A 10,229-nucleotide genomic window follows, 5' to 3' on the forward strand; every position below is an offset into this window, starting at 1 on the left:
GTGTGTGTGTGTGTGTGTGTGTTTGCATTAGGTGATTTCATAAAGTGGATGGCAACCATTATCATTCTTGTCCTTATTTTACCAGCAGTGCAAGCATAGTAACATCAAGAATCTTGCCTCAGAACAAGCAGATAACAACAATAAACTGATAAAGTTTTGGGGGAGAAAATTAAGCCTTAGTTTAAACTTCGCAGTTTACACTGATTAAGCATGGTTTTATAGAACTTTGCATTTTAACAATTGAAGAATAGAAAAGTTTTAGGCAGGTGAGCAGAGAAATCCCCAACAACCCAGTGAGTGAGGAAGAATTTAACTCTACATCCTACCTAGTAAAGTCCAGGAGAAGCAAATAGGAAGCCTAACCAGTAATTACAGGCTGAGCGATTATTACCTAGTTGGTCTTTCCCCTGGCTGTTCCAGACTTTCTATATCTATATCTATGTCTCTCACTGTCTATCTGAAAAGCCAAATGGGAAGTCTGATCAGTAAGGTACAAGCTGTGTGACTATCAACTAGCTGACCTTATTAGTCTCTGTCTACAACATGTAACTGCAGAGAAACTTTGATGTTAAGTTCGTACTCAGCTGTTATATATGATGGATGTTAGTGTTGATCCTGCCTCTGTTCCTGTGCCACTCTGATTTAGGTTAAACTCAAAAACATGTTAGCTTGGGAGAAAAAAAAAGGTTTATAGCAGCTGGTTGCATATATACTAACATTGAGAATGCCAAGGAAGTAGTTACAGGATGTGGTTAAGAACTTGCATTTTCTAACATATTGGTCACTTAATACCATGTTAATTAACTTCATGATGTTGTTAATTTCAATGTTTCTTCCTTTTGTTGTGTAGTGACATCTCATTGGAGGCGATGATATTCTACCAGCTCTACTTTCAGACTAAGGATGGTCTCCCAATAAAATTGTTGAATTTAACCGGACAATAAGATGCTGGACTCTCCGAATGGTCCATATCCACAATAAAAGAATCATGACTGGATATGATCTGTACTACTGTAACAATATAGAGGAAATCTATATGAGGGGAGGGTTTGGGGGAATCCCAGAGCCTATGAAACTGTGTCATAAAATGATATAAAATTTAAAAAATAAGTAAGTAAGTTACAAACTGTTTATAAAAAATAGTAGGACTCAGGTTGTTATTTAGTTTTGCCTACCACATCCTTAAGCTATTCTGCCTTCCAATTCTTTTATGTACACAATGTTTAACAAAATATTGTTTCAGAAGAAAGGTTATGAGTTAAGCCTGTAAGTGTAGAGTGGGTTAAAATTATGTCTTTGCAAAGAAGATTAAAACGAAGTAAGGGGAGGAAGGGAGAGGGATTGGAGGGTGAAGGGGAAGGAAGAAGGGAGGCTGAATTGTCTCTTTGGAGATTTACTTATGGAATACATGAAATTTAACTCTTTTATTAGTATTTTGAAGGGATGAAAAATAAAAACTTACCTTGAAAGTCATAGATGAGACTTGGAAGTGTTCATGTTCTCATGTCCAGAGTGACTTCCTCTTGGAATATGACACTTTCACAACTCAAAAGAAAGCACATTTGCAAGGAAACATGTGATGATCCAGTATCAAATCAGTAGTTGTAAAGGAACTGTCTTCGTAAGTGTAAATATTTCCTTCTGACCCAGAGATTAAACATGTCTTATTAACAACAGCTAGAGATTTGAATTTAGAACACATTCACTTGCTGCTCCATAGAGAAGCAATTGTTCTGTTACTCTGATCTTTCACTGTAAGGAGTAGAAAAGTTTAGAGGAAGAGCATTCCAAAGACTCCCTCCATCTGTGATGACTCTTTCTTGGGGGATATGAAATAAAACAACAGAAAAGAACTAGGTCCAACTTGTACTGCAAGAATCTTGACACACACTTCCATACGGACTCAAAGTCCTTGTCTTATGCATGAGTCTTTGTCTCTGAGGAATTAATTATGTTTTTTGATGGAAAGATTTTGTCTTAGAAGCAGAATACGCATTTTGTGGTCATGGGTGAATCACTCATTTTTGAATGGGGAATTCTATTTCTTCCTATAGATAACTAAGGATGTGTGGGGTTGCCTTCTCTGTTAGAACTCAGATTGGAAGCTGAGTGACAGTTCCATAAACAGTGGTCAAGGAACAATTATTCAATGTTATATCATTTTTGAAGACTTATTTATTTACTTTTTAATGGGAAGAAAATGTACAGAAAAGAGGAGAGAAAGAGAGGGAGATATTCCATCCACTCCCAAATGACCACAACAGCTAGACTGCGCTGATCTGAAGCCAGGAGCCAGGATCTGCAGGGTTTCCACTTGGTTATAGGGTCCCAAGGCTTTGGGCTGTCCTTGACTGCTCTCCCAGGCCACAAGCAGGGAGCTGGAAGGGAAACAGGGCCACCGGGATTAGAATCGGCACCCATATGGGACCCAGAGCATGCAAGGCAAGGACTTTAATCACTACGCTATCGTGAAAGCCCTGTTTATCTGTTTATTTGAAAGTCAGTTTGCAGAGAGAGAAATGACAGAGAAAGAGAAAGTCCCCTTCAGCTGGTGCATTTTCTTGACAGCCACAAGCAACTCTCATTGCTGGAACAAGCTTCACCCAGGAGCCAGGTGTTTCATCCAGCCTTCCCTCAGGGTATCTAAGGCCCAAACACTTGAGTTGTCTCCACATGCTTTCCCAGGCCAGCAGCAGGGAGCTGGATGGGAAGTGGGGCAGCCAGGAAACAGCAGAAGGCCATGTTGGATGGCAACGTGGCAGGTAGTGGCTTTGACTGCCACACTATTGGCAGCCCTGACATGAACATTTCTGTAGCAGTCTATGTGGACCACTGTTTTTACTCTGTCTGAAAATATGTTTAGACTTGCCATGTTTAATAGGTTATGTTTTCCAAAACTTTTCAATTACTAAATACTCATTTCAGTACTGTTAATTTTCAGGTATTTGTTTCCAACATTATTTATATGCAATGGATATAACATAATATTTCATTATAATATTTGAATCTTTGGATGAAAGAGGATTTTTTTTACAACTAATCTATTTTTCAAAATTTTAGAAAATCATATATATTTGTGCATTTTTGTATATTTCTTTATATTTCTACTTATAATGCCATAGTTCAAGAAATAAACACAGAATAAACTGATCAAGCCAGGCATTAATAGTTGCATTTAATTATCTTTATTTGTATTTAGAGATAGCTAGGTTTTTCTTTCCAGTTGTTTAACAGTGTATGAGTCACAATCATTCCACAGTGAAATGGAACTCCAGCACTCATTATTTGTTTTGATGGTAGTTTAATCTTCATTTTCAGGATAGCTCCAGTACCCTTCTATTCCAGGTCCCTCTCAACTTCTAGGGATCAGTATGGAGATTGACTATTCTAAAAAATTTTCACACATGAGAGAGAGGATATAATACATGTCCTTCAGTGTGACCTAACCTTTTACCAATATTTATCGAATGTCAAGATTTCATTTTTTTCCATATTTATATGCTCAATATACTTTATTTTTTGTCAATTGTTTTATTTTGGATTTTTCAATTTTATGGTACAATTTCATATAGACTAGGATCTTCTCCCCTCAAACTCCTATAGTCATAATTCCATCAGTCTGTTATTTAAGTGAGGTCCACACTGCTGCTACAGACAATCTCAAACAGCCCAGCATCCCGTTGTCTACACATTTCCAACAATTTCACTGGGAGACAGTCTGATTTGGAAGCAGGGGGCATATTGCATTGTATCCCCACATCTGGATATGGTCGTCTCTATTAGTCCATCACTCTGCATTCCATAAATGAGAAGTCATGAAATAAGGTCAACAATCAGTATGAATTACAACAGCAGCAACAACAACAACAGCAAAATTAGAGCACCATTTAAAAAAAAATGCCACTTAGTAACCAATGCATGTTGACAAAAAGAAAACACAAAAGCCTCTTCGGGAAAATGATGCCACCATGGAATCCATGAGCCAGCAATGAATTCAACAAGAAAAAGTGTTTGGAAAAGATGAAACTGAAATCAAGGATTTCAATTTTAATGTCTGAGGAGCATTCCATTGTGCACAGGAGCTACATCTGACTCACTTATGATTTCACAAGCACCTAGACTTACTCTACGTACAGCACTCCAGTGAAAGTGGGACTGCTTGGATCTCAATGATGTGATTATTTCAACTCCTTTGGAAATAGGCTGATTGTTGGATTATCTGGGTCTTAACTGTGGATCTTCTTTTCTGAGACACCTCCACACAGTTTTCCAGAGCGACTTTGCAAACCTCCATCTTCATCATTGTTGAAAAAGGGCTCCAGTCTTTGCATTTCCCTAATAACTAATGATGGTGAGTGTATTTTATTAATTGCTTTACTGTATCTGGATAAATGGCTACTTAATTCTTTTTCATAATATTAAGTTATGTGCCTGTGTCTTTGTTCCAAAAACGTACAATTTCATTTTTATTTGATAAGCAAGGGCTTTATCACAGATAATATAGTCAAATATTTTCTGCCCTTTTAAATCCAGAGTTGCAGGGAGAAGAAGAGATAGAGAAGGGAAAGATCTTCCATCCACTGGTTCACTCCCCAAATGGCCACAATGGCCAGAGCTGAGCTGATTGGAGGCCAGGATTCAGGAGCTTGTTTGGGTCTTCCTCTTTGGTGCAGGGGCACGAGGACTTGAGCCATCCAACACTGCTTTCCCGGGCCATAAGCAGGAAGCTGGATGGAAAGTGGAAGAGCCAGGTCATAAACTGGTGCCCCTGTCGGGTGCTGGTGCTACAGGAGAGGCTGAACAAACTAAGCCCTGCCACCAACCCCAACTTGTCTTTCTTGATAGGGCTCCTTGATTCAGAAGGGACTTTAATTTGGGTAATTTTTAGCTTATTATTTTCCTTTTTTGTTGTTTCAAGAGTTAAACTATTTATATATTTACATGTCATCAAATACTGCTAAATACTATCTCGGTACCCAATTATTTAAATTCCTTCTATATTCTGCAATATAGTAAAACATTTTTTTAATGTAGAACAAATAATCACTGAGTTGAGTCTTGGCTGATCAGTGTTAGCACAAATATGGAGGGCAAAGACATACAGTGAAGAATCACAAGAATTTTCATAGCCATTTAACATTTTATTAACATACTCCCAACAAGAGGAAATGAAGCATATTAAAATATACAAAAGTAGATAATTTTGAACCAAGCACCACAGTTAACGCATCTTGCTCCATCTAGGTTCTGTACTGACACTCCTGTCCTGCTCTCGCTCAGGGTTAGGGAAATACAAAACCAAGAAAATCACAAAAACAATTTTAAAAGAAAAAATATGATTATGTACAATAGCATGTTTCTTGCCTTAACTAGAGCTCCAATGTTAGCTATAACACTCAGTACAAAATACTGTATGTAGCTGATAAAATTCCAGTGGACATAAATATGGTTTCTAAGACTTCAAGAAAATTGCAATAATTCTAAGTTGATGAGGATAGTCTTATCATTTTTATGGTGTTCTCTTAGCACATTGATCCAAGTGGATGATGCATACATCAACATTAATTAAGCATATATTGTGCTCCTTAAAAGATATCAAAGGATTTAAGTTTTTGAATATGATTACAGCAAAAGGGATGTGAAAATATAAAAACTATTTCCTAAATCATGTCATGTTATGGAAATCTTGATTCACACATGTACTAACCCTGAAAAAATAAACCAAAAGACGTCTTCAAACTCATTTCCATGAACACCTCAATGAAATTGGGCTTATTTTTTACAAGTATAACTATACATGCATTTGTTTCAGGAAAATGCCAGGGGAGTTTTTCCCTGAGGTACACTTTGTCCTTTTTGATTTAAAGAAATCGCTGCAATGACTCCCTGCTTCTTTTGGATTGAAGACTCATGGGTGAGACGGGTGCTCTGTGTGAGTACTTGCTGCTGCATGTGACTATGCCAGAGAAGAAGGAATCACCCTGGGAGACCACGCAGGCATATGAAGGGTGCGTTCATCCACAATGGAGCAATAACTGGGCAAGTGCCATGTGTGTATTTTTAAACTGAATTACCTTTCACTTTGGAGTTTGAGTAACCATTTCATATAAAATACAATATTGGTGAAATTTAAAAATGTATATTTTTTTGCTGATGGTTATTTTTAAGAGAAGTAAATGAATTTATTCAGAAATATCTGGATGACAGTTGATGTCATGTTAACATATGGGTAAAGATTTAAGACTTTATTTTTATTTGTGGGATCACATACTTAGTAAAAATTGAGTTTTGAATCACACAAATGTGGCTTAATACTGACCTTATTACTTGTGTTATCATAAACACAATTTCCACTTTTATAAAAACACAGTAATTTTTAAACCGGCACATGATTATTATTTTTGATGAAAATGAAATGATCAAGAAATTGCAAAGTGTTTAGTTTCATATAATGTATTATTAAGTGCCCAGAAGCCATTTTAATGAATACTTGTTCTATAAAATAGTTTGCATTGAATATATCAAATCATTAGTTTATAACTTTCAGTTTCATTCATTTCTTTTTTGTACATACTTGATAGTAAAAGAAGCAAAAATACAGAATTTTTCCTTGATGAAATTTTTACCTTTTATCTCATGATGCTCATAAAATTTAAGAATTGTCAATGATTTTGTTTTTTACTGTTGGCAATCTGCAGCTGAAATATCACTGGAAACAATTCAATGATAATTTTGATTTAAAGGCAAATCATTTCTGGGACATGCTTCAAGTGAAAGGTAGGTGAAAAGGTTGACCAAATATTTTTCCTAGCTATGGCCCAAACACATATGGTGATGTGTGTGTGTGTGTGTGTGTGTGTGTGTGTGTGTGCACGTGCACACGCGTGTGTGTGCAGATCCACATTTAGTAGAGTAGGGAGGAGTGTAGAAGGGAGAAGCAGAGAAAGGCAGTGACAGAAAACTTGAGCATTAATGGCCGGGGAGGGTTGAGGAGAGGATGGGAGCTGTGGAAGCCTCTGCAGTGGGCTGCACCTGCAGAGTACTCAGGAGAGACCCTGAGAACACAGTAATGGAGCATCTTTCCCCACGTAGTTTTGTGCGTTTTCCACTAATGCTTCTGACTAATGTTATCCAGACAAGAAGTGGGTATAGCGGGAAAACTTAGGGGCATACTCTTCACCCTGAGTTGTACTTTCTGTAACATCTGTGTTCTCCACAGTGTTGCTTACCAGTGATTGGGGAGAGGGGGAATTAATAGTTGACTCTTCCATCTCCCTTAACTCACAGATTCTTCAACACAATTTATGCCCATAACAAACAGGTACTAACACCCATTTGCCTTTCTATACACTTCACATACATCTTGAGAGTTCTTTAATTGATCTTCTAGTGCAAAAACAAGTCCACCATAGGGGAAATCATGAACAAGGGAAATATTGGCTTATGGTTCATTTATTTCATAGTGTGCTTTCCCATAAAATATTTCAGTTATGAATGTGATTTTACAAACGTACTAGCAATGGTAAGCTACTTCTTTCGTTCTATATGTTGAGCTTGGTAATAATTGAGTGGTGTTGGTAGCATGGCCCCTGCTTACTGGTAGAAGAAGGGTTTCCAATATCTGGACAGCTCAGTGTAACACAGTAAGAAATGATCAAGGCATCTTAGGATCCTGATGATTACAACCTGGGACTGGGCATCGGTGCACTGTATCAGATCATGCATTCACTGGCACCGTTTTAGGGGTCAGAAAAGCTAATTACATTTTAGGAAAACCATGAATTTCCTAAGGAAAATTAGCTATAAATGGAAAAAGATGATATATAAGCATACACCCTTGCATCAATAATCTGTGAAAAAATAAATGCTACGGTTATTTTAGTGTATAAGAATGCAGAAAGCCATACTAAAAAACTAAACAATGTATCTTCCCATGATATTATTCAGGATCTTTGGGGAGATCCCTGGTGTTCTCCCTCTGCTCCCAGATGCAGTACCTCAGAAGAGCTGCACAGTTCTCAAAGCGACTAAACACCAGATCCTGCCTGAGTCACAGCACTGCATCAGCATGTCAGCAGATAACGACAGCCTCTCAAAGATTTCTAATTCATCTCTGTAGTCCCAGAATTTTCCTTAAAATAATTAGTCCAAAGGTCAAGCATTTACATCATAAGAAACCACATTCCCATGTTCAGATGGCCAAAAATGCTCTCTACAATTGCTCATTTCCAGCCTCTCCCTGTGTGTGATTTTTTGCATGCATGAGCAATGAGAAATGACAGAACCTCTTATTGCCTGATTTCTCAGCAGTGATCAGGAATTCAATTTTTTTTTCAGTTGTTAACATTAATTCACTAGAACTGTGAAGTGGATATTTTGCATCGAAATTGTATGAAATTGAAGGAAATACAAGGGTTCTGTGTATGTGTATGCAGTAAAGGACAGGATAAAAAGGAACACTTTTTGTTTTCACCTAGGAAATAAGCTTGGATTCCATTTGGTGTATGAACCATGCAGCACAGCATTTAGGAGCATGAAATCTGGCATCAGATATGGGATCATATCTCCTGCCATCTTGATAATTTTCCATAGTAAATTATTAATATTTTATTACTTTTCAATGAATAAAATGCCTTAGAATGCTTATTAGGATTTTCAGAGTTCACTTGACAAATACTCAAAGAATGTCCATGTGTAAAATGTGCTTCTATTACATATCATTAGAAATACAGACTGTTGATTTAAAAACGTTCAGATTAAGCAAGTAATAATTTTAATGACATGTTAAGGTTAGCATTTTAAAAAGAGATATTAATTGTCCTGTGTTTCTCTACCATTTCACTAGATTAAAGTTCCCATGAGTATTCTGCATTCAGCTAGACTTCATGGAAAATCATAACAATGTCACAGAATTCATTTTCATGGGACTGTGGAAAAATAGGCACATAGAGCTACTGCTCTTCTTCTTCTTCCTGCTTTGCTACCTGGCGGTCTTGATGGGGAACTGCATCATCCTACTCACCATCACCTGCAGCCACCTCATTGAACAGCCCATGTACTACTTTCTGTGCCACCTCTCCCTCATGGATGTCACTTACACCTCCACTGTGGTTCCCCGGCTAATCAGGGACTTAGCTGCAGCAAGAAAGAACATTTCCTATGGCGAGTGCATGACACAGCTCTTTACTCTCCACCTGCTAGCTGGAGTGGAAATCTTCATCTTGGTGTGCATGGCATTAGACCGCTATGTGGCCATTGTCAAGCCCTTGCACTACATGGTCATCATGAACCAGAAGAGGTGCCACATGCTGATTGCCCTGGCATGGCTTCTAGGCTTTTGGCACTCCATTGCTCTCCTGCTCATGGTACTCAGCTTACCTTTCTGTGGTCCCAACCTGATAAATCACTACTTCTGCGATGTGAAACCTCTATTGAAACTGGTCTGCCAAGATACCCATGTGGTTAGTATCTTAGTGATTGCAAATTCAGGCATGGTGGTAGTTGCAATTTTCCTTTTTTTGGTAGCTTCTTATATTCTCATTTTATACAACCTTAGGACAAGGTCTTCTGCAGGGCGTCGCAAAGCCTTGTCAACCTGTAGCTCTCACATAATGGTTGTAGTTTTGTGTTTTGTGCCTTGCATCTATATCTATGTACTACCTGCAGGAAGTGAGAACAAGGACAAGGAAGTGTCTGTGTTTTACACTGTGATTGCTCCCATGCTAAACCCTCTCATTTATACGCTGAGAAATACAGAGATGAAACTTGCCATGCGGAAGGTATGGTCTCGATTCTCACATTCAGAATTACAGTAAATCACCAGGCATTCACTGTGCTTTCAATTCCACCTTTCTTGGTAAGTCATCATTGGAGAGTTTACATAGAATGCATTTTCTACAGAGCCAGAGTAAACTGTCATTCACGTAAAATGAATCTAAGAGGCAATTTAGTATGTCCTCATCGCATCCTGCAATTTACACAGTTCAAATCTTTGCAAATGTGACCATGTAGCTATCAAGTGTGCAATAAATGTCCTTCTAAAATATACCTTTGATCTTGTCAATCTCCCTTCCAATATAAGTTACACTCCAAAACAAACCACAGAAAAACAAAAAAACTAAAATGACAAAACACCCATGACACTTCATATTTTTTTGGAATAAAACACAGGCTTCTTATTTGTAAATGTGTAATCTCTCAAAACTGTTCAAACCTGACTTGCTTAGCTC

General features: G+C 37.7%; 1 protein-coding gene across 1 annotated transcript; it reads left to right on the plus strand.

Moving 5' to 3' along the window:
• Positions 1 to 8,885: 8,885 nt before the first annotated feature.
• LOC121172388 (olfactory receptor 4P4-like) lies at positions 8,886 to 9,815 on the plus strand. Its single transcript, XM_041004255.1, has one exon. The coding sequence runs from the start codon at positions 8,886 to 8,888 to the stop codon at positions 9,813 to 9,815; it is 930 nt and encodes a 309-aa protein (XP_040860189.1).
• Positions 9,816 to 10,229: the final 414 nt, after the last annotated feature.

The sequence above is a fragment of the Ochotona curzoniae genome, unplaced genomic scaffold, assembly GCF_017591425.1.
Source record: "Ochotona curzoniae isolate NIBS_2020 unplaced genomic scaffold, NIBS_Ocur_1.0 scaffold_3171, whole genome shotgun sequence".
NCBI classification, from domain to species: Eukaryota; Metazoa; Chordata; class Mammalia; order Lagomorpha; family Ochotonidae; genus Ochotona; species Ochotona curzoniae.

Excerpts from the sequence above, each read along its gene's own strand:
- LOC121172388 (XM_041004255.1), top strand. The coding sequence starts at position 8,886 with ATGGAAAATCATAACAATGTCACAGAATTCATTTTCATGGGACTGTGG.